The sequence below is a fragment of the Maylandia zebra genome, linkage group LG4 (assembly GCF_041146795.1).
Source record: "Maylandia zebra isolate NMK-2024a linkage group LG4, Mzebra_GT3a, whole genome shotgun sequence".
Taxonomy (NCBI): domain Eukaryota; kingdom Metazoa; phylum Chordata; class Actinopteri; order Cichliformes; family Cichlidae; genus Maylandia; species Maylandia zebra.
Genome location: NC_135170.1, coordinates 33,088,910 through 33,112,995, shown reverse-complemented (window position 1 = coordinate 33,112,995; position 24,086 = coordinate 33,088,910). Strand labels below are relative to the sequence as shown.

The following is a 24,086-nucleotide window of genomic DNA, read 5'->3' as shown; positions in this document are numbered from 1 at the left end:
TAATACATCAGTGTTAGCTACAAAAATGAGCTGAGATAAATACTTATTTTAAAAAATCGAATTTAGACGCTCAAAAATTGGCTTCCAGTTTATCCCACGTCCATGAATGCAGCACGAAAGGAAAGCAGAGCAGGCGTTAGCACGGAGAAACGTGCAGCTGTGGCTCAGATGCAGTTTGAAATTAATGAGGGTTAGGGTTAGGGTTATGAATAGGTGTGAGTATCGGCTTGTGCTTTTATTACCTCCTTTAGACAGAAAAAGGTTAAAGAAAACAGCCTGTCGAGAAGATATCAACGAGACTTAAGTGTGCTTTTAAAAAAGTAATGACTCGTTGATGGTGTTTAGATGTTTTATTTCTGCAGTGGGAAATGTAAGTGAATGATCATGGAAATTTTTCTTTCGTTTGTTGTGGTAAAGGCTGTAAAAACAGCTACTCTTGACCTGATCAGGCTCTCTGTGGGCTACAGTCAGCTGTTAGTGCAGGGTAATTGGAGGATTTAAAAAATATTCAAAATGCAAAAAAACCCCTAAACTGGCGTTTTAAAATCCAAAATCAATCACCAGAGAACGATGCTGTCTATTAGGAGTCAGTAATAGGCTATTCATCACAGTCCTTTGTATGATGTTGTGAAGTGTGTTAAAGGAAGACCACAGCTTTGCAAATGTAATCACACGTGTATAAGAAAAACGTGACAGTAAAAAAGCAAATTACTCCAGGGTGAATTAAGGCCTAGTTAATCACTAAATGACATGTACTTAAATTAACACAACAGGAGAAAATGTGGCTTCCATGTGCTCTTTGATTCAAAGGTTTATGTCTTTAAAGCCAAATTTGAAGATCACATTCAAAATCAACCAAAGAAGCTGGTCTCAAAAAGTGATTCAAGGTGAAATCACAGGCTAAACTCACTAAACATGATTATATTATAAAACTGTTTGGTTAGAAGATGAGGCTGGTATCAAAATCTTTATATGCTACACGGTAATGTGTTTTGACCACCTACCCTACCTACCATACATGATGACATAATGCACTTTTTGAAGTTGTCTCCAATCAATTATGGAAAAACCAATGTTTGTTGTTGTTCCTCTACATCATGGACATTATTGAAACCATGGTAACATTCACACATACACAGGACTTTATTAAAAGTGAGATTGTTTGTTAAAAATATCCCGATTCAAATAAAAATGCAAAGAAAAAAACTATCTGTGAGGAAATGTTGGACAACCAAATGCCAACAAACAACAACAGCACACAGTCTGACATAAAAATGAAAATAATGGTCATCACGTTGACGTTGGGAGACAAAATCTCAGATTTAAACACTGAGTTAAACACTGGCATAAGCTGTGGTAAAAGCACAGTTTTCATACAATCAAAATGCTGTTTACGTGTGTACAAAATGCATTTAAATCTACATTTACCAAAATACCCATGTATGTGTGGACATGATATATCCCATGATACTGTTCAAAATTTGTCTGCTGATAAAGAGACACAATCTGACGCAAGAATCTTTTTTTTTAAGTTGGAGTAAAAACTGATCATCAGAGCTTAAATGTATTTTTTAGCGTTGTAAAGGTCACGTGGATTTCTTTTCTTGATACAAAGTGCGATAAAAAGCACCAAATTTCAACCCACCCTGTGTACTTTGAGGGCGTGTAACTCAGAAATGAGTCCTGGAACGAAGGTAAAATCTTTGCATGACATCATTGAATCGAAGCTGCAGTTCTGAGGCAGTCGGGTGGGAGGGACTGATTGATTTTTGGAGTGACCCTCAAAACATCAGGAAACTATAATTATTCGTCAATGTCAGACGTCTCCATTTGGACACAAAAGAAAGCTGTAAGAGCATCACCACGACCGCTCTCACCTGCGACGGCACGCTCGCTGGGTGAGATGAAGTCAGACGATAATTTTAATTCACGGCCTCCTGACTCATCGGCTGTGTCACCGCAGCAGATTGCTATTCTGCAGGCAGAGGGAATAGTGTCTGGGGGGAGACGGGTGACTCGAAAGCCAGGGAGAAGCAAAAACAGTGTTGATGGAAAAGAACATTGATTTTTTTTTCCTTTTCTTTTGCACTGTGCTGTCACTGCTGAGATAATCCCAGAGCTGATTATTCAACCGTCAACATGTCAGTGCTGTGTATCCAACAGCTTCTCTTAGCAGCCCATGTCGTAAATTTACCCCTCACTTTTTAAATCTTGCTATATGAGAAAAACTAGCTGCTCTCCTCGCTCCCTGGGATGGGAACGGTTGTAAAAGCTGACAAGCTGACGATGCTTTAAATCAGATGACAAATCCCTGAAGACGAGGATGGGAAGAGGAGAGGAAATTTCTCCATGGACCGCTGTGACCTCGCAGTAAGTAATCTCAGAAGTGTGAAGGTGTGAGGACATGTTCAAAGACAGGGTCCATTACACCATTAAAGATATAGTACAGCATTTCAGGAGCTACTTTTCCATCACAAAGTGGATCCTTATGCTGTTTTTTATTGTAAAAATGGTGGATTCCCATTAAACATGGCCAGATTTTTAAATAATGAGGGCAGCATATGCACATGTAATCTCTGTGAGTGGAAAGCTCAGGCTTCAAATAGCTCTAAACACTCGGTTTCTAACAGTTTATTCTACTTGGTGCTCTCTGTGAGGTCATAAAGAGAGGTTAATCTGAATATGGTTTCATGCACAGAAGCCCCACCCACCTGCTGTTTAAACCTAAGAAATTTGTCTTAAAGGGGGAGGAGCAACAGCTTGGGGCTGCACCAAGGTCCCATAAGATGAATACAGATTATTTTGAACTTTGACTTAACCAAAGGTACTCCAGTGTAGTACGGGAATAAATATATAAGAGCTGGAAAAGTGCTGAGTGATGCTAACCCTTACTCAAACTCTGTTTAATTTAAGTTTCAAGAAAATATTCTCTAATGTCTTGGCAATTTCAGAGCTAAAAGCGACCCAGCCTAAAAAATTATTTACATTTTTCCTCAAACAATGCTTTTCTGCAAAGTAAAGGGTGAACAGGTAGGGTTATTTGTCATTACTGACAAATACTTCAAGTCTTTAACCTGCCAGCTCTGCAGCATGAAGTCCACGTGATGTCCGACTGAGCCCACATGTCATTGTCTGGTGCATTCAGAGTGAGCGAGTGGGCGTCCTGTGTCCTACCTCCTCCACGCTCCAGCAGCAGCCACACTGAATCCAAACAGTCTTTCCAATACCGACAACATGAACAGTCTTAATACCATATCATCGTAATATAACATCTTTGTTTGCTACAGCCCGGATAAATATTAATTCTCTCATTTACTGGCAGCATCGTTAAAAACAGGTACAAGGCAGGATCATGAAGAGCAAACAGAGGATAAAATGAAATCCTACTCCTACTAATTCACATTTAATTCTGAGTTGGACTCTTCTATAACAGCGTCTGCACGAATTCAAGCGTATCCCTGTAAAACCGATTCGTGTTTCTCATCTCACTGCAGTTACAAAAATAGTATAAAAACAGAAATCACACCAATAAGTAGGAAACAACACACAGCCCAGGAGCCCGGTTTTAAGATTACATTGCTCTTTTATGATTTACACTGGAAGAAATTACTTACAGCTTGTAGAGCTTAGAGCTTTTGACAGAGGAACTTTATTATTTTTGATAAAGGGTAAAAAGATATAAAACAACCGGTCATAAATATCCAACATGCACATGAAGAGCCAAATAGAAAAAAATGGCTTATTTGGTCCATTTCCTGACTGCTATAACATTTTTAACAACAAGACCAATTTTTGGTGTTTTAAAATTTCAGTATTACACTATAAATATTTTTGAGACATGAAATATGAACAGATTTCTCCAACTCTTAATTTATTAGTATTTTTTTTATTATTATTATTATTTTTTTTTTTGAGGTGAGGAAGCCATTGACTGGGTGGTTGAGTGGTTGTTGTTTGTTGTTGGCAGGTTATCCAGGTTCCACACCAGAAATTAAGCTTTTAAGAGGTTTAATTGTGAGTCTGCTTCTGGTGGTGTCAAACAGACAACACTTTAAGTACTGCCGACCTACAAAGCAAGGTCCGAGGGAACTTCTCGTAACGGTGGTGCTAATTATTGGGGAATTGATTGGTCAGTAGGTGGTGATTTCTTATCTCAAACACTCTAAAGGAAGATTAATGGGTTAGCGAGACATACTGAGCTAAAGGTTGGATGGTTGGAATCTTTCTACCTGTCTAGATTATATGGCACCTTAAACACCTTTATAATTTAATTTATAGTATGTTTCAGGTGCTACACAGATTCTCTGCTGTAGAGATACATTTTATGCATTATACAATTTGCCACCACATGAGTTTGCATGCAGTAAATTTACAGCAGTGCAAACTCATGTGAATTTGCATGTACTCAGTTAAGGATGCAGAAAATAGATGCGTATATTTTTATGTTTGGTCCTAAAATCTGAAACATAGATTATAAAACTGGTCCCTCATTGGTCATCTGTACTTTGGTTAGGTCTGTGGGATAAGTCACTATGTGCGTAGCCCAGTAAGAAGTGAACTCCCTCCATAAGACAGAAAATTCAGGACTAAACCTGATGGTCACGCTGTCCCCTTATCATCCTGAAGGTGATCCGTCCCTTTCCAAACTGTTCTGGAGGGCACTCAGGAGCAGCTCTGGGCACGCTGAGGTGATTTTCCTGCAGGAGGTCTAAGAGCAGATAATTAGCTTGCTGTTGGCTCATTATCGCAGCGGCGTGTTTGACTACGTTGTTTGATCAATTCTCCCTGGGCAGGAATAATGAGATCCCAGAGCTGGGAGGAAGTTGCTGCTCCACATTGCATGCAGCAGAAACAAACATGCCATCTGTCAGCAGGTGAATCAAACCTGAGCACCGTGGATTACATTTGCATGCAGAAAAACAGCATTCATTTATCCCAGAGGGATTTGTGCCTCACGTTTGACCTCACCCGAACTGCTCTGTCTACTGCTGGGTAAAAATAAAAATCCTCTAAACACTGGGATTCCTTCAGTAAAGGTTACGGTAGCAATCTCCCAGAATGCTACGCAGCACCCTGAATCCCCTGTGGGCTGACGTCCAGCAGTTTTAATCTCACCAGGAGTCAGACGCAGGAGTCGCTCGCCGGCCTGTCTGTTCGAGCTTCTCCTCAGATAACCAGACTCAATTTCTCAGTCCGATGGCAATCTGTGTGAGTGCGGCAGGCCGAGGCAAAGATCAGGTGGAAGATTGCTGCTGTTGTGTAATTACTGGAAATGCTGCGTTTGCATAAATTAGCTATAATGCTGCAGAAGTGATTTGTTTTTGGGAGGATGTGAAGACTGATTACAGAAAATTGCTATAAAACTTCAGCTTTGTGTGTGGTAATTACTCACCGCATTTCTAAAGACCTATTAATAAATCCCATGTTAACTACAGCCATCATGGGAATGTGAAGAAACAACATTTATGTGCAAAACATGCGTGCACAGAGCTCTCTATTTTGATTTCTTAGTTTTTTGCATATTAGCCATATTTCAGACCATCAGATAGTTTTAGTATTACACAAACATAGCCCGAGTAAATACAAAATACAGTCTTTAAATGATGATTTTATGTATTAAGGGGAAAAAGCTATCCAAACCTACCTGACCCTGTGTGAAAAGTAATTGCCACCTAAAGCTAACACTGCCACCCTTGGCAGTAAGAACTGCAATCAAGTGTTTGCGATAACTGGCCTACTGTAAAATGATTTTAATTCGGCTTCATTGGAGGGTTTTGAGTATAAATCATTCTAAATCATTTCAGGTGGATTTAAGTCCAGACTTTCACTAGGCCACTCCACAGCCTTTTGTTTTTTAGCCATTCAGAGGTGGGCTGGCTGGTGTGTCTTGCATGCCCAATCACTGAATCTCAGAAAGTTGATTCTGTTCATCTGGACTTTCTGGAGTTTTCAGTAGAAGAAATATTTCCTCACTCAGCCAGGTGACTTTCTCAGTCTCAGCTGCCTGCACGTCTCCCAAACCTTGAATAGCAACCGAAACTAGCATTTAATGTCATATCTGACTAACAATGAGGAATAAGCTCAGTTTCATAATTGTTAATATGTAAGTTTTCATCACAACTCAAACACTGACAACAATGAACAGAATCAAATATCCCAAGTGCCGTCGGTCTTTAGTTAACAAACCGTTCATGGTTTCATCAGTTATGGGAAGTCGCCCAGATCCTAAAGCAGCAAACCAGCCCCAGACTATCATCCCACCACCACCATGTTTGACTGTTGATATGATGCTCTTTCATGAAATGCCGGTGTAACTGGAGTCCAAACTTCCAAAAAATGTCAGCTTTTGTTTGTCAGCCCACAGAGTGTTTTCCAAAAGTCTTGAGGATCATCCAGATGTTTTTTGGCAAAAGAAAAACAAACCTTTGTGTTCTTTTTGGTCAGCAGTGGTTTCCTCCTTTGAACTCTCCCATGGATGTCATTTTTGCCCAGTTTCTTTCTTACTGTTGAATCATGAACTCTGAACCTTAACTGAGCCAAGTGAGACCTGCAGGTTTTTAGATGTTCTGTTACTGGACTCTTGCAGTGATTTTGGGAGGACGACCTCTCCTGGAAATCATCATTTAAAAACTGCCTTTTGTATTCAGGAAGGTTATCTTTGTCTAACATTCAAATTTTCTGAGGATCTGAAACATTAAAATGTGACAAATATGCAAAAAATAAGAAGTGAGGACTGTGGTTACGACAAATTGTCTGACCAAGTGTTTGCAAAGTGTTCCTTCTCTGTAGCTCTTCAATTAGACACAGTTTTCAGATACTAATCCACAGATTATTCTTTTTTAAATCCCCAGCTCTGACTTTCATATTCAGAACATCCTCGCTAACATGTTACAAACATCGTGGGATAATGGAACAAAAAGCTGGAGAGAACTCTCCATCCTTCATCCCCTCCCTGCCTCCCGTTGTTGCACATGTGCAGAGGACAGAAGTAAGAGCAGGTGAAGGGTGGTGGGATGTGCCACACCGAACATCTGCCATGTGCTCTTTTCACCAGCGCAGACAGCAGCGCCCCCACCACACAGGCTAAAACACACCAGCGAATGAGAGCAGCTCGTGCAGCAGACACAACACGGCGTGGACACGTGTGCTGAAGGAAGATAAACTGCACTCTGACACCGCTCTCGCTTGGAGTTAATTTCTCTCTCGCTCTTCTTCCCGAGCGGCTCCTTGATGACATCTCTGCGTAGAGGGAGAATATTTATTTTCATCGCCTCCCCATCCTCCGAGGCTCTCCTGCCGCTGCCTCCGTCCTAAACCGTCCTGTTAATTGAAGTGGTTTATGATAATCATTAAATTCGCAAAGAACAACAACATAAATATTCTAGCTTGTTCTCGTGTTAACAATCCAGAGAGGAGGAGGATTAAAATGATTAAAATCCTCTTGGCTGAAACACACCGCGGCATCCTGAGGCTATAAAGAGTATCAGGCGCTGCACTCGTGGATTGAAGTAAATCTGCATTAAATGATTTGCCGGGATGTTCACACACAAGTCCAGCTATATGGATTGGCATTTTATTCTTCCCATTTTAATTAACCTTTCAAAATCCACCTTACAGGATGCTCCACATTAAAACAAACACTAGAAACCAAAAAAGTATGGCAGTTTTTTAAATACAGTAATTGGAAGGTTATTACAGTAAAAAGTAAATTAAAAGTGAGGTAAAAATGCAAAACTGTATTTTAACTTAAAGTGTCTGAGGCTGTGCCTGTAAATGAGTCAGCCCTGTTGGACATTAGAAAGAATGTAGGATTAAGCCATTTAATGTCATCACTTTAAATAATTTACAGTCTATTGTTAAGCTCAATATTTCCATTTCTGAACTCTACTGTAATAGCTTTGAATAAAGCCAAATTCTGGCTTCATAGTTCATTTAAATCGATTGGTTTCCTGGCAGCGTCCTGCCGTGTCACACAGTTTATGACAAAATTTGAGAAAAAGCTGTTTTCTCTGTGAAGCACATCACATGGCTGAAAGGCTAATACCTGCTTTTCTTCATGAGTATAATTCAGCATGTCCTTTTTTAAGTGCTTGTATATAATTAACGAATGTGTGTGCACGAACATGCTCGTGTTATTTTCCTCTCAAACACGCAGAATCTCATAAGTTTGGTCAGGCGTGCAGAACAGGATATTCAGGGTGTTCACAGCAGCGGGGATGGCAGCTCCTCCTGACCCTGCAGCTCACTGCTCAGAATATTAACACCGTCTGATTATCAGCAGACTGCAGAGACAGAGCGATTCAGCGTCACGCGCTGTGGTAAACAACTCTGCTTTATGTCACGCTTCTCTCCGTTTGGTTTGAACAGTAAAAGCTTCATGTAAGTGGATAAAACGGGTTTGTTCATTCGAATAGAAAAGGCCACAAGTTCATTTAGCATTAACTATTTTCATCTGTTTGATTTTAGGATTTGAAAGCACTAATAACTAATACACTATACTGCCAAAAGTGTTCAGTCACCCATCCACCCATCAGTGGATTCAGGTGCTCCAATCACATCATAGCCACAGGCATAATCTAGCACCTTCTACAAAGAACAGGTCGCTCCCAGCTCAGTGAATTCCAGCGTGTTACTACCAAATATTCCACAGTCAGCTGCTAGCAGTGTTGGGCAAGTACTTTGAAAAAGTAATTAATTATAGTTACTAGTTACTTCTTCAAAAAAGTAACTGAGTTAGTAACTGAGTTACAGGATTTTAAAAGTAATTAATTACTTGAAAAGTAACTATTGCGTTACTTTAAAGAAAAATGTTTAACCCTCTGGGGTCCAGGGTATAATTGGCCGTTTTTAACCACTTTTGATTTTACTTCTACTTTTTACCTTTAAAAACGATTTACTTTGCCTTGTTTGGTATCATTCTTTTCAGCACAACCTCAGGTGTCTGAATTTACAGTTATGTTTTCATTTTGACATACTGTATTAACACAATTGATCTAAAATCAGGGAAAAAACATAAAATCCGATTAGAAAAAGTTATATTTTTTACTGTAACAACCACAAACATGTTTATTAAGTCATATTTCATAACCTTAAATGCAAATATAAATTGTCAATTTTAAAATCATATGCACAAGTTTTGCAAACAACAAAGTTATTTGCAGCCATTTACCTTTTACTCTTTTTTTATAACCATTTCAAACTATTTACAGAACAATCAGCTGTTCTGCATTAAATAAGATGCCGCACAAATTATTTGTGCCACTCCAAAAAAATAATTTCTGTCCACTATAAAGGAGAACATCACAGCCTGATACCTGCAGGTCTGACAGCAGCAGGTGTGTCACTCCTGTTTCTACCTGGAGACAGCAGTCGCCTTATTGTTCTGACACACAACACAAAACTATCCACAACACTACACGCTAACTACACAAGACAACACATTAACTACACACTCCAAACACGCTAAACGTCACAAATCTCTCACATCTCAAAACTCGCTCTCTCTCTCTCTCTCTCTCTCGCTGTCACTCTAAAAACTTCCCCCTCTTCCTAAACAACCAAATGTCATGTTGCCATATAAGTTTTTGATTGGTTGACATGATGCATTTTTCCACCAAAACGAACGGGCTGCTTTTTGTTTTGTTTTGTTTATTTTTTTGTCACAAGCAGAGAGTGCTCGCTGCGCTGTCCTTAGACAGCAAACGTGGCGAAATTATTCAGGAAAAACACGCATATATATATTGTTTATCATGACTCTGCTTTTACGTTGCCTATTAGCACATTAAATTGTTTTGCCCCCTTAGCTCCAGGAGTTGTGCCAAAAAGTGATCGTCAAGCAACCTTCAGATTAAGCTCAAGAACAGTGTGTGGAGAGCTTCATGGTGTGGGTTTCCATGGCCAAACAGCTGGCCATGGTGTGGGGTTGTTTCCAGGAGTTGGGGTCAGCCCTTAGTTCCAGTGAAAAAACTCTTACTGTAATGCTTCAGCATACCAGGACATTTTGGACACTTTCATTCTCCCAGTTTTGTGGGAATAGTTTGGGGGATGATGCAACTTATACACCTGTGGTCATAGAAGTGTTTAAAACAGCTGAATTCACGGGTGAGTAAATACTTTTGGCAACATAGTTCATCTCTACCAGTGAGCTGGAGCTGAAGAAGCCCCTTGGATAAGAGGTAAAACGACCTCACAGACTTAAAGAAGTCCAGTTGTTTTCTGTTTTCAAGCTTTAAAGACGACCGCGAACGACTACGACTGAGAACCTAGAAGAAAAACTAGAACCAGATTGTTTTAGCCATTTAGCTCCATTCACTCCTACTCATTGGAAACTATCTTGTGAGCATTTCTGGTTGAAATGATTTGATTTTCTGCACAATGGGGTTAACAGAAAGTGGAAAGACTCTTCTAGATATGTTCTGGCTTGGCTCTGACTGTGGTCTCTTCATCTTAAAAAGGATTTCTGACTGATTTATAAACCAGTTATAAATAACCAGCCCTGTTCCTATGAGAGCAGGTCACAAGAAGGCTTTATGGTTGATATTTTTCTCTGTTATGATGATATAACAACTACTGATGGACTGTATGTGTTTCAGAGTTTGCTGATTTATCACACTTTAATATTTTGGTGTTATTCAAAGCAGTTTGGAGTTTACTGAACTATTCTCAGTGGCTCCGTTTATCTATGAGAGTCCTGAGAGTTTTTTATGGTTATAGCAGGAGCTTTTCATTAAGTGCAGCAAGCAATATTATGACATAATTTTCTGCAGCTTATAAAAGCTAGAGAGCTTCAGACCTTGTTGTTACAAATTCCTACATTATTCCACAATTTTGTTACATTTAATGGGTGAAATTTAAGTGGCTTTGGTCTGAGTAAGAGCTAACTACAAGCAGCTCTGTTTCTCTCTTTCAACCATGACCTTGGAAACAGATTTACATTTCTAAAAAGGACGGCTCCAGGTCCATTCATCCTCACGGTCAAATTAAAGACATATTTGTGTGGATGAGACAAACCTGGCACAGTCTCCCCTGCTGAATGAACATGCATTCAGATAGAAAATCAAATCCAACCATCAAGAATACCTTGAAAGTTTCCCGTAGGAGACAAAAAGTACAAACGTCCGAGGTGAGCTGAAGTCCAGATGATGGCCACCAGCTTTATTCAAAGACTGATAAATAATAAGAGGAGCTTTGTGCTGTAGGCGGTGAGTCACAATGCAGTTTTATGAAGTGGAAGGCCACTCACATTATTTCAAAAATAAGAGAGTACAGCAGCTCGAAAACTAATCTGTGGTCTGGTGCTGTAACGGGGAAATGAGTCAGATTTCTAGAAATGTTACAAGCAGAGAAATACAGATGGTTGGATTTTAATAAAATATGTTGTTTTTAATGAGGTTTAAGGACTGAATATTCTGGTAAGATTCACAACAGACTGAACATAAACAGGTCTGATGTTCACAGTAAGTTAAAAGCACATCTGGTTTTTGAGCGTCTTATTTTTTATGTGTCTTACAGACATCATGGAGGTTATATAACATTGCTGCTTACAATACATACATGCATACAAATGAACCCCAACTAGTGGAGCCTGCTTCGTTTTCATGCAGATGTCACTTTCACACTCAGACATCAGGATTCAACACATAGCTACTTTCATTTAGCATTGTTTGCTAATTCGCCTGATTTTGTTTGTTATTATTAAGCCAAAAATACTCCAACGTGCTGTTTTGTTTGAGCAGAGAGCAGACTGTTGAGTTCATTACATTACACTCAGAGGTGAACATTACCTTTTTACCAGGGCCAAGAATTCAGTCAGTGTGGTGTTTAATTAGTTCTCTTCCTTTGCAGAGCCCATTATAATTAATCAGCCTGTAGTACCCCTGCTGGTTTTCTTCTTCTTTTTTAAACCCTAAATAGGGCATCCAGCTATAATGATTTCTGTCAGATGGTGTGTGTCCTGCTGCATTCAGACATTAACGTAATTGACATGTGCTCCTGTCCTTTGACTCTGGAGAACCTGGAGCTGCATGTGAAGGTCAGTCTCCTGGGACTATAAGAAAACCATATATAAAATATTAATATATAATAAACTTAAATGTTCTTTGTTGCTGTTTCTGTTGAGCTGTCATGGTGGAGGATTTCCTTCAGGACTGCAAATGCACAGGGTCAGTGCAGGTGAGGGAGTGAGTGGGAAGCTCTATTACTTGGCCTTGGTTTAGCCTCATGGATGACATGTTGTTATAGAGATTCCTGTCCTAATTGCCTCCATCCCTGAGGACACTCCAGGTGGAGGAGGGTGAGAGTCAGTCAGCGACAAACATAAGAATAAACAGGGTGAGATTTAAAATCTCCTGAGAGAGGATGTAAGGCTCCAGGAGAGGAGGGAGTGGATGGACAGAAAAATACAATTATTAGATTACCAATCTAATTAGATTATTAGATAACATACATACACAACCTTTTTAAATGTACAATGGTCAGTGTATGCATCCACTGAGAAAAGTGGTCAGGCCACAAGTTAACAAAACAAATGAAAAACCTAAATTTAAACATAAACAATAAACTACATATTTTTATTTTATTTTGAAATGAATCAATCTTACCATTTTTACATAAAAGAATGAAAATAAAATATTTTCTTCTTCCTTTTGTTGAACATTTAAATAACCGCAAAGATGAGTTTTCAGCCCTTTGCATGGTTTATTTTTTCTTCTGTAAATTTAAATTACCTTCACTGTTTATCTATGAATATATCTGAAATAACTGAACATGAAAATGAAAATTAATTCACGTATGTTTGCAGGCTCATTGTGCCTTTTAAATAAACACTTCTTTTATTTATAGCTACACTTTCACAAGGCAGTGAGGTGAGGTCATAGTGCTCCTCAGCTGTTAGCCTCACAGTTTGACATTTATCCATCTTCAGCTGCAGAATCAAAGCAGTGGATTAAAAGCTGCCGTCGGCCTCTTTCTTCATATTCTTATTTATTTATATCCACTGGGAGGTAAGCAATGCATTAATGTTTTTGTTTTTTTTATGTGTATGTGTTAGCCCCCGTAGGGAAATTACTCCTCTGCATTTAACCCATTCACCCAGTGGGCAGCCACCAATGCAGCGCCCAGGGAGCAGTGTGTAGGGACGGAAACTTGCTCAGGGGTACCTCAAGGTAGCCGCTCAGTGGAGTCGAACCCCCGACCTTCCAATCATGGGGTAATCACTCTACCTACTGAGCTATCCCTGCCCATTAACCTTTACTTTGAAGCAACTTCTAAGGAATGTTTTCATAATCACCTTTTCAAGAGTTTGGTTGTCCCAAGATCGAGGGTCAATCTCCATTTTTTCTTTTTTAAAGCCAACCTCAGGCTAACCTATTCTGGATACAACTAAAATAATAGAAATGACCATGATGATAAATGCAGAATGGGCCAGAAGAAATACTTTAAGAGAAACTGTTTGTGGTTGGCCATCACTTATTCTTCTGCAGCATCCTGGTTAATGTGGACGTGAAATTCCCCATTAGATTTATAAGGTGCGCACACCAGTCTGTTTTATTCTTACCACTGTGAATATCATATCAGGGCATTCTGAACCAACTGACTTGTGCAATCTTCAGCACACCAAATTTCTGTATATGAGAAAAGAGTTTACCTCCAGGTGAAGCAGAGAAAGTGATGACAGCTTTTGGAAGAGAGAAGTGTGCATCTGCACAATTCTGTCCGAGGAAACCAGAAATAGCACAGCTCTCAAAAATGTTTCCACTGGAGTGAGGATGGTTAATACCATGCAAAAAAATGCACATATAGTTTACAGTAAGATATGAAATACAGTAACATGTTAAAACCTTCATGTTTCCATTTAGTATTTAGCTTTCCTTAGGTGTGCCATAACTTTTTAAAATTGAAATTCTGAGTATTTTGTGGCTTATTTTGTTTCCGAAAACTAAACAATCAAAATGCAATAAAATAAGCTGATAGTACCATTACTAGTGCTACAGATTCATTTTGACAGCATGTGTTGTGTTTTCTTGGGCCCAGTAGTAACTAAAAGCCTGTAGAGAACTTCCACTTATGTAAATGCCCCCCTTCCTTTGCTGATTTTTAAGTAAAGTGACTTTGATGTACGTCAGATGGGTTCTTTTGTTTGTCCACACTTCACCTCAACAACACTTTTATAAAATTGATCTTGCTGAGTTTTTGGTATAATCTAGTGTGGTTCCCCAGCTGCACCAAAGCCGATCAGCAAGCACTCGGGTGGTGAAAGAAGCTGGCAGAATTATTGGAACAAGTCTGCCAGAGATCAGTAATATCTTCCCCACTCGCTGTCTGAGGAGGGTGCACAGTATCCTGCGGGACCAACATCACCCTGCGCGCCACCTTTTCCATCTGCTGCCCTCAGGGAGAAGGTACAGGTCTATACAGGCCAGAACATCCAGACTGGCCAACAGCCTGTATCCACAGGCTGTGAGGCTCCTGAACTCTCTGCCCCCCTCTCACGGACAATAACCATATCCAACTTCTTAATAGCAATGAACTGGTCTGCATTGGTGCATCATATCTTTATTCTCTTCCCCCTCCTGCCCCCCCTCTTTCTTAAATAGATAACTATCATATCTGATATCATATCTCACAGTACAATAATATTGAATGGGTTGCATTGTTGTACTTTGTCATGTTTCTCAGGTCTTTGTCTGAATTTCTACGAACACTACTTGTCATGTTCTCATGTTATTGCTAAGGATTGTCTTATTGCATTGGAGTCACACTGGGTTAAATATGTACACTTGGGTTTTAAGGGGTATTTATTATTTTCTTCTTTTTTTTTTTGGGTTGTATGGAAGCCCCAAACGCAATTTCATTGTTCTTGACAATGACAATAAATAAATACTAAATCTTGCTAACAAAAAATAAATAAATAATAATAATCAAGTAACATTAAATTGCTTATCTGCTAGAAAACTAAATGGAAACAAGCAGCAAGCCCTGCTCCTGCACCTACATCTGTAAACTTCAGCTCCTTAACAAAGTCAGTCAGAGAATATTATTTTCTGTGGTGCCTGGGACATGATTGGTTGCAGATAAATTACTCTCTCTTTATCCACTCGATGTGTTTAAAAGACGAGGCCATTGTTCAGTGAAGGAGATGCTTGGACCTATAAATACAGGGCTGTCACATCATCACTTAACAAGCACATTGTAACCTTTGTGTTTTTGTTTCCACCATGAAAACATGGATGGGGCAGAAGACAGAATACAGCCAGAGGATTTTGTTTTTCCCCCCAAACGCAGGTGTTGCCTCCTGGTGGCCATTAGAAAGAATGCAGCTTTAGGAATTCACTTTTCAGACCACCAACCATTTCCATCTTCAATGTACAGTCTATCAGCTGGAAATAAGTAACAGGGAATGTCACAGGATAGATTTGACAGGAATCAACTTTGTAATAAGAAAAGTGAAAAAATTCTCCCCTCATAATGAGTTCAGATTTAATCTTGGACATAAAATGTTTTATTTAAAAGGTAAAAAAAAAAGTGTGTGTAGGGCATACATCCATGTGTTAAAACATGAGCAGACATTCATCATTATTCTGCTCGTTTGTAGATAAAAAGCTGTACTGACTCACTCCTCTGGTTGAAGGCTGATGTGCAGCATATTATCTAAAAGCCTGCTTTTCATTAAGGTTTAGAAACTCTTAATCGAGGGCAGGTGCACCTGCAGGCCGAGTCCGAGTGTAAGCAGGTGTAGTAAAAGCATCAGGGGTGGATTTCCTCACAGTGGTCTCGTGGCATTTACAGGAAACAGTCCAATAATTCCTTTCAGCTTCCCTTTCCACCAAAAAGGATGAGACATATCCAGCACCTCAATGACGTCTCCTGCGTTGAAACCAAGCTCGTCGTCTTGTATAGCAGGGAAGTCGCACATCGCCATCACTTGAAAACAAGACTTAGTCTGTGGGAGGAAAAACAAACACTGATCAATACCCGACAGACAACTTCTTGATGAGGCTTGCACAGTTTAGGCTTGATGAGGTCATCCCGATCAGCCCTCCTGTGCTGCATCTACACTTCGATGGTGTTCCACATGTTTAAAGTTGTAATGTTTGCTGGTGTGATCACCTTATCAAAAATATCTAATTAATCAAAAGGCAAGCTAACAGAGTTTGAAAGTGCACGGACTCTCTCGTCCTATCAGGTTAATTCCATAAAGTGAATTGACTTGACAGCTGCAACGCTGGAATATTTGAATAAGCGAGATGTGATATGCTGGCACCATTTTAACTTTTCACTGCGCAAACAAAACAACCAACATGTGACACCACCCTGTTAAGTGAAAGGAGTGAGAGAGATGCCTGAAACTTGTATCTGTGAGTCTTCCCTCAGTTACTGGCTGGTTGGTCACATTAGACGGTGGTCCCTCCCTGAACGTGCATTTGCTGGATGTCACTTCCTATCTAAAGGGAATTCTTCCATCCTGCAAGTGCTCCTCATAGGGTATCGACTGGTCTTTACCTTAAAATGTAAAGCACCTTGAGACAACTGATGTTCTTGGACTATTTAATTGAAACTGACTGAAGCAGCATGCCTCGTAACTTGCTTGTTGTCATAAACTGCTCTTTAAATCTGAGGTTTTCAATAAAAGCAATCATGTCTCACTGGCTGATCATCGGAGGGGCCGCCTTGGTCCAGGCTCCCATTGACGTTGAGGTAGATTATCCTGCTTTTGGAGATTGAGTTGGTTTTGTAGAAGTCCACCAGTTTGTTCAGAGAGGTGAATTTTTCGCTCCACAGGAAGTAATGACCTCTCTTGTCCCTCAGCAATCTGTAATGCATCATGCCCTGCTCATACCTGAGAACAGATTTAAGAGTCAGAATAACTTTATTATAAATCACTCACACCAAGTTTATTATACTTAACGTTATTTCAAACCTAGTTTCAGTTAAGTAACAGAAACGCGAATAAAAATGATGCTAGTAAAATGCTAAGAGGAAAAGAACACAGGGAATGGCTCATTGGGGCTTGGGAGAATGGTTGACATTTGACTACATAAACCTCTTTAGAACAACTGAAACAAACAAATGTCTTTGAACTGAAAATAAAAAATTGAGAATTTATGAACTTTAAGTCTGTCTCACAACATTAAAAACACATTTCAAAATTATACATCCTTATTAGAAAGTTCTGGCTGGACACTGAATGGAAGTAGTTAAAGTCAATTTTTGTGTGTGCAGACTGCAACAGACGTGAGATTTTTGCCAGTTTATCAAAGTTAATCACCATATTATATGAACCAGATTGCACACAACGGCCAATTTGACCCCATTCAATTGCAGACTAATAGCAGACTGACTCAGTTTTATTTCCATTTTAACACCGTCTTGATGTATCAGAAATGAATTTGAAGATGGAAACTGCGAGTGGCAGTTCATAGCAAACAGAATCATTTTCTTTTTTACCACCATTTTCCCCAGTGTGACCTTATCATAAACGCCTTATGAACTGTATTTATTTCTCCCTTTTAAGGCAATAAAAAGGTCTAAATGATCAGGTACAATGTAATGTGTGTAATACTTAGTTGGGAGACACACTTGACTCACTTGACAGAAATGCAGAAGTTTCCGGGGCTGGTCCGACACCCTCGGATCACAAACTCTCCCACGTGTTTGTTCATCAGGAATTCCACTGCATCTCCACGAGTGGCATCCTCCCGAAACCATCTGCAGAAACAGGTCCTGTGCTCATGACTATCTGATGCAAACATGCATCAAACATGCAAGTACACACACCTACCAGCCAGTGTTGTAAAAGCAAAACTATCCTGCCTTTGGGCCTTTCCTGTACGATTTTAACATCTAAATTTGGGCTTTTTAAGACCTTAAATGAACTTCTAAGCTCAAAAGTGTGAAAATGTTGAGACTTTTCAGGTACATTCGTGTTACTGAAGGAAAATGTGCAGCTGACTTTAGGGCATCTTCTTCATTCCTGCTTTGTAGTCATTTTAAATGGTTTGCACACAGAATGAAAAGGATTTCTGCTTTTGCAGCGGATTATTGTTCATCTGTTTCTTACCTTGGAAAATGAATGTCAAGGAAGTTACGTGGCACAAGCCCCTCCTGTCCATTCATCTCTGCTTTACACCAGATGTTGTCATAACGTATAATCTGTCCAGATGCGAAAAGATAAAACTTCATACAGGAGTATCAGATTTCTTACTTATATTGGACTGCATCACATTTTAACCTCCCATCCATCAACCCACATATTGAGACAACATCCCAGACAGTTTTTAAATTTAACACAGTCGGACATCTGTGGGAGTGACGTCCGATTGCTGTGATGAAAGCAGGGAAAGCGGTTATTATTATCGGTTGCAATAAAGGGGAAATTGTGAGTCACAAGCTAAGCAGAACAGAACATGATGAAAAATAACACAGGAAAAGAAACAAAACCACAGTTTAAACTGAGAAGCTGGGACAGACTGGAGGTAACCTGTAGAAATGAAAGTCACCTGAACTCTTTATTGGCCAGCAGGTGGCGATTGCCATGGTTTCAAACATGCAACATACATCGACTGTATATAAAAGATGGGAGGAATGCCGAGTTAGAATTTAATGCCTCTTTTCCACTAGCACCTACTCACCTCAACTTGGCGTTTGGTCATTTTCCATTACAGTTAAATTACCACCTCTGTGTTGGTGGTGTTGTTATAGCAACCCGGCCCAAAATTCCCATGACATCATGTGACACGAACAACATAGTAACTGAGGGAATGCGTACCATGTGATGGTGTACCTGTTGATTGTGTGCAGCCATTTTCATTGCCGGGTTTCAAAAGTATGGATGGATATCAGGATGGATGGATGGGGTTTCAAAAGTCGTGAATGAGGCGCTCTCATGGCTAATCCAGTGATGTCACTCTCTGACCAATCAGTGGCATGCAGTTTGCTGACAGCACATTTTCAGCTCAACTCACCTCACTTGGAACCCTGGCTGAGTAGGTATTTTATTAATAAATAAATAAATAAAAAAAAAAGGAATACTACCAGCTGATGGAAACCCCTAAAAAACGAGTCGTACATAGGGGAGACCGGGGATAGTTGTAACATTTTTGACATTTCTGTCTGTAAATTGGAGCTCTTTTAAGGTAGTGGATTCAAAATGTAATGCAAAGTATTTACATGTCTCTGCTATTAAATAGTGCAGCTATTTTCTCTGCAGCACAATTACCCATTGCATGGTATGGCCTCAAACACAAAGAGTGAAATGTTACAATTAACCCCATAGTCTGGGTTAGTTGTAACATATCCTGGGGTGAAATGTAACACAATGAAATAAGGGTACTAACAAAACATTAACATGTAATCTTTGTTTATTCAACACATGAATGCACTTACATCCATTTATGTAGCTGTGTGTGTGTGTGTGTGTGTGTGACAGAATGCAGAAATCTAGCTTTTGAACATATTCCAACCCCCCAAAAAAGACAAATTATGGAATTTTCTGCAACTGAATATTTCATTAATTTTGGTTGGTCTTCCTTGAGTTTGGCCTCATTGGCTCAGTGGGCATTATAACCTACAACTCTTGCACCAATTTTGAACATAACAATGAAGCTGAAAAAATGTAGTTGTTCACCAGCATCGCAATTCCATTACTTTTTATCCTGGCTTACCTTGGTGTGGTTTGCAAAGTGCTTCAGAAAGATGAGGAAATCTGTTTCTTGCACCCATCCTGATTTATTTCCACTACCAGTACTTCCTACTGGTCCATCTCTGACACAGTGGTCTGCATAATGTATGTGTGGGAACACAAACAGTGGAGGAATTGTGTTGCCAATGGCATTAACCGCATATACAAATGTGACCAGTGAACCTCTCTCTGCTGATGTCGTTGCCCCAACTTGTTTAATATAAGTTAAAGTAATAGTGTGGTAAGTTGTAACATCTGCATTATTGTTACAACTGACCCAGACTGTTGCTGTTACAACTGACCCAGACTCCTATAGCCATGAACTAGCTAACATTACAGCCAACGCCTAAAACATTAGCACTAAAGACCTACACAGAATATATCCCCATAGACATACAAATAACACAATTTAAGTTTGATGAGTTTAACTGCAAAGCAAATAATGCTATTACAAATTGAAATAAAGTAGAAAAACTTACTTTTTGGCACACAAATTACTTTTTTTCGTGTTAAATTGTCTGTGTTTGACAAAATGTGCTGATTTTTCACATGTGATAGCAGAACTGAGTTGGGCATGCACAGGATGAGTCACATCATTTGAAACTTAGCCCTGATTGGAGAAATTGGAAGTGTTACAACTGACCCACGTTACAACTATCCCCGGTCTCCCCTACTGACCAGTGGTTGTTCTTAGTCACTGGGTGGAATTGGTCACAAAGAGGTATAGAGCTCTTCACTGAGTTGCTTTGGTTGTTGTAGTAACCCACAGGTTGGCACCTCGATTGCAACTTACCTACAAATACTCACCAACTACTCATGAAGCAGCTGTGAAACTGAAGAGTGCCACACAAACTGGTAAAGGAGAGAGTTTGCCTTCAAAGTAAAAGCTGCGCCTGTTAAATGGGTTGCTTGTAGTGCTGAGGCACAACCTTTACTATGAAGACAAGCACAACAGCACTAATGAAAACTGTGTACAGCTGAGTAAAGTTACGCACTGACCTTGACTATGTCGCCCTGTTTGAAGCCCAGCTCATCATCTGTTACTGCATTAAAGTCAAACTTTCCTTTGGCTTCCATTGGGAGGGGCTCAAGCGTCTGAAAGGTTTAGAAGACTGCGAACAGAACAAGCGGCTCAATCAGAGAAAGGTCTCCAGTAAACAGTCCTCGATAAAAGTCTCAACCCAGCTGCATTTCTTTATATTGTCTTCAAAGCACTCAGACTTTCTTATAACTTTTAAAGCGGTCTTGAGCAATAGGTTCTTCAGGCTTTCTGAAGGTTTTTCAAAATTTGTCTTTTGACATTGGCTGCTTTTACACTCACTTCCAGTCTTTTCTTTTACCAGTTTCAAAGGAAAGTTTTGTTTGCTAAGCCACTTAATGCTAACCCTATGAATCATTCAAGTATAAAAAGCCTCCTAACTCAAGAGGTTAGCCAGTGTTGTGTCTACAACTAACAGAAAACCTAGCAAGGAACCAATTTTAAATTACATCTTTAGGAACTTTGTTACCAGCCACCCGTCTGAAAAGCACAATTTGTTCCCATTTCTTTTGCTGATCTATTAACACAGTTTGACAGGCATAAAATAATATTTTCACACACATCCCCCAACCAGTTGAGGCAGATCGCTGCTCTTCCATGAGCCTGGCTCTGCCAGAGGTTTCTTCCCGTTTTAATTTCTCATTGCCACATAGTGCTTAGAGTCATTTAATTGTTGGCTTTTGTCTCTCAATTCTTTGAATTGAACAAGCGATTCCTAAAAGCATATCTCAGCATTGTGTGCAGTGTGGCCACTTTGATCCACTTTATAATACCAGCTGGGATCAGCATGACAGTGATCCCAAACACACCACCAATGTGGTAAAAGCACACTCTGATAGAGGAACACAAACTCAGTCATGGATCGGCCTCCACAGACGTCAACATCATTGACAGAGACCAGAAGAAAAGGCAGAAACACCCAAAGAAGAGCTTTGAATGTCCTTCAAGAAGCCCGGAGAACTACACATGAAAAAGAAATTACCAGAAGGCGGCCCAACAGAGTTCAGGCCGTGCTGAAGAACAATGGTGGTCAAACCAAATATTGACTTCCAAACTCATTAAAATGTATAAACCGGTTTTGTTTTATATACACTGTATGTTCACATATGTTTCCACCCATTTCCCATCAATCCATGTCTGGGAGACCTGCTGTAAATAATTAAGATATTTGAATGGAAAAATGTAAATGAACATCACTGATTAGAGGATGGCATGGTGGTCAGCACAAGGTAGACAAGTTTGTTATTAGAGGAAAATCTCCAATGAAAACCTCAAAAAACAAACAAATTTAAAAAACATATTTAAATTCAGTAATTTGCAGAGTTGTAAAATGCTCTTCATACTCCTGCGTCAATCGCTGCACGTCTTAAACTTTTCCAGCTGTTGCTGCTTTTTCATTAAGGTTTAGAGGTTAAATGGGGGCTAAATATTTGTAGATTAAACCATTAACCCAAACCAGTGGGCAGATTGATTTGAACCCAAGAACATGAGTGGACAAACTTAGTTGGGAGCTTAAAATAGAGGTGACAGAAAAATACCATAGCGCAAACAGTCCGCATGAAGAATCAGTTAAACAAACAAAAGTCACTGACTGTCATGGCGGCAGCCACACATGGTCACCTACCTGCACAGGTTTATTTCATTTGCAGCTACTCAAAGTCAAACTTTTACCATCATGCTTTTAACCTGTTTAGATGACGCACACGCTTTCAGCCTGCAGGGTTACACAGAAATTATTACATTCTTTGTTTCTGTGAGTTACCAGTGATCTGTGAGGTCATGGTAGGGATAAAGACCTTTGCAGGTGGCATGAAAGGGCGTGGCTGCTTCTTCTCCTCCTCCTCCTCTTCCTTTTGGCAGTTAGGTGTATTACTACCACCTGCTTGTGGGGAGTGCGGGTGCAAGGATGAGGTACCTGTAGTATATGTATAAGGAAGGCTTCAGGATCAGTTAAGTAGGTTTCTTATGTTTGTTTGGTAACATTGTGTTTCATATAACTGAACCACATCCCCCTTTTATTCATTTACTTCATTTTTTGTTTGCTTTTCATTTTTTGCTGCTGTAATGAAAGAATTTCACAACCTTCAGATGAAAAAAAGGATATTTTTTGTTCATTGTTCATTGAACATCAGGCTGTAAACCCACATCTGACCTCTGAAGATGCTGTGATAAAATTATGCTTCGTATTACATTATGGACAATTTCGTAGCAAAAAACAAAAAAAGTCATAAATAACATCTGTCTATTGTAAAGTGACTATTTGGACTATTCACCCACAGCCCAAGTCTCACAGCTCAGCAGCCTCAGACTGAATTTAGATGCTTTTTCTGAAGCTTCTGTTTAAATAATGTTGAAAGGACCCGAATGAAGAAAAACAGGAAGTACAGAGCAGTGTAAGTTTTGTTGACCAATCATTTTTGTTAAAACAAATTTTTGTTTTTTGCTGACGAAAACAAGAAGATAACTAAAAAAATGTTCTGACACTTCAGTCAGCAAATAAGAATGAGATGAAAATATTTTGTAGGGTGAGATCCAATTAGAGCTAATTAAGTGGTATAGAAAGGCGATTTGGAAGTAATCCAATCAGGAGTAAGCTCCTTGTGCAGTAAGGTTAGAAACTGTATAACTAGCTTCCTGTTTCTCATAGACACGTGGACATATTTTGCATTTAATGTTGTGCAAGATTTTTTCAGGGGAAGCCTCCCAAGTACAGACGTATACACAAATACCTTTAGATGTAGTTGACGAAATCTAAAAGCATTTCGATGTCTAGATGATTGAAACTAAATAATAAATGGCCTGTATTTGTATAGTGCTTTACTACTCCCTAAGGACCCCAAAGCGCTTTACACACTCAGTCATCCACCCATTGGTGATGGCAGCTACATTGCAGCCACAGCCACCCTGGGGCGCACTGACAGAGGCGAGGCTGCCGGACACTGGCGCCACCGGGCCCTCTGACCACCACCAGGAGGCAACAGGTGAAGCGTCTTGCCCAAGGACACAACGACCGAGACTGTCCAAGCTGGGGCTCGAACCGGCAACCTTCCGATTACAAGGCAAACTCCCAGCTGTTGAGCCACGATCGCCACCATGAAACTAAATGTTGTTTGAGTGAAAGACTGAAATCGAAACTGTTTAATTCAACATTAGTTTAGAAGCTCCAGTCAAATCTGAGAAAACTTCAGTTTTACAACTTCAACCCAAAATAACTGAACTGCTTTTGTTCCTCCCCTACTCTGCTTACTCACTTGTAGAATATTACAGTTTCAGATTTCCTTTTTAGTAGCACATTGACCTAACGTCTAAGTGTTTTAGACTCCTTTAGAGGAAAAGATAACCCGAGTGTTGCAAATGGCACTGACAGGC

At 39.7% G+C, this 24,086-nt stretch overlaps 1 protein-coding gene across 6 annotated transcripts; it reads right to left on the bottom strand.

Annotated features, from left to right (window-relative positions):
• Positions 1 to 15,439: 15,439 nt before the first annotated feature.
• LOC101477192 (GRB2-related adapter protein 2) lies at positions 15,440 to 22,608 on the bottom strand. Of its 6 annotated transcripts, XM_014407941.3 has the most exons (7): positions 22,514 to 22,575; positions 22,342 to 22,431; positions 20,678 to 20,790; positions 18,059 to 18,150; positions 17,587 to 17,706; positions 16,645 to 16,837; positions 15,441 to 15,940 (listed from the first exon to the last, which is right to left on the bottom strand). In XM_014407941.3, exons 3-7 carry the CDS (start codon positions 20,753 to 20,755, stop codon positions 15,761 to 15,763), a joined length of 663 nt encoding a protein of 220 aa, XP_014263427.2. In that variant the 5' UTR covers positions 20,756 to 20,790; positions 22,342 to 22,431; positions 22,514 to 22,575; the 3' UTR covers positions 15,441 to 15,760. The 6 variants fall into 6 exon arrangements, with proteins under 6 accessions (XP_004556409.2, XP_004556410.2, XP_004556411.2 ...); XM_004556352.4 differs by lacking the exon at positions 22,342 to 22,431 and having other exon boundaries at positions 15,440 to 15,940; positions 22,480 to 22,549; XM_004556351.4 differs by lacking the exon at positions 22,342 to 22,431 and having other exon boundaries at positions 22,514 to 22,608.
• Between the last annotated feature and the right edge of the window lie 1,478 nt (positions 22,609 to 24,086).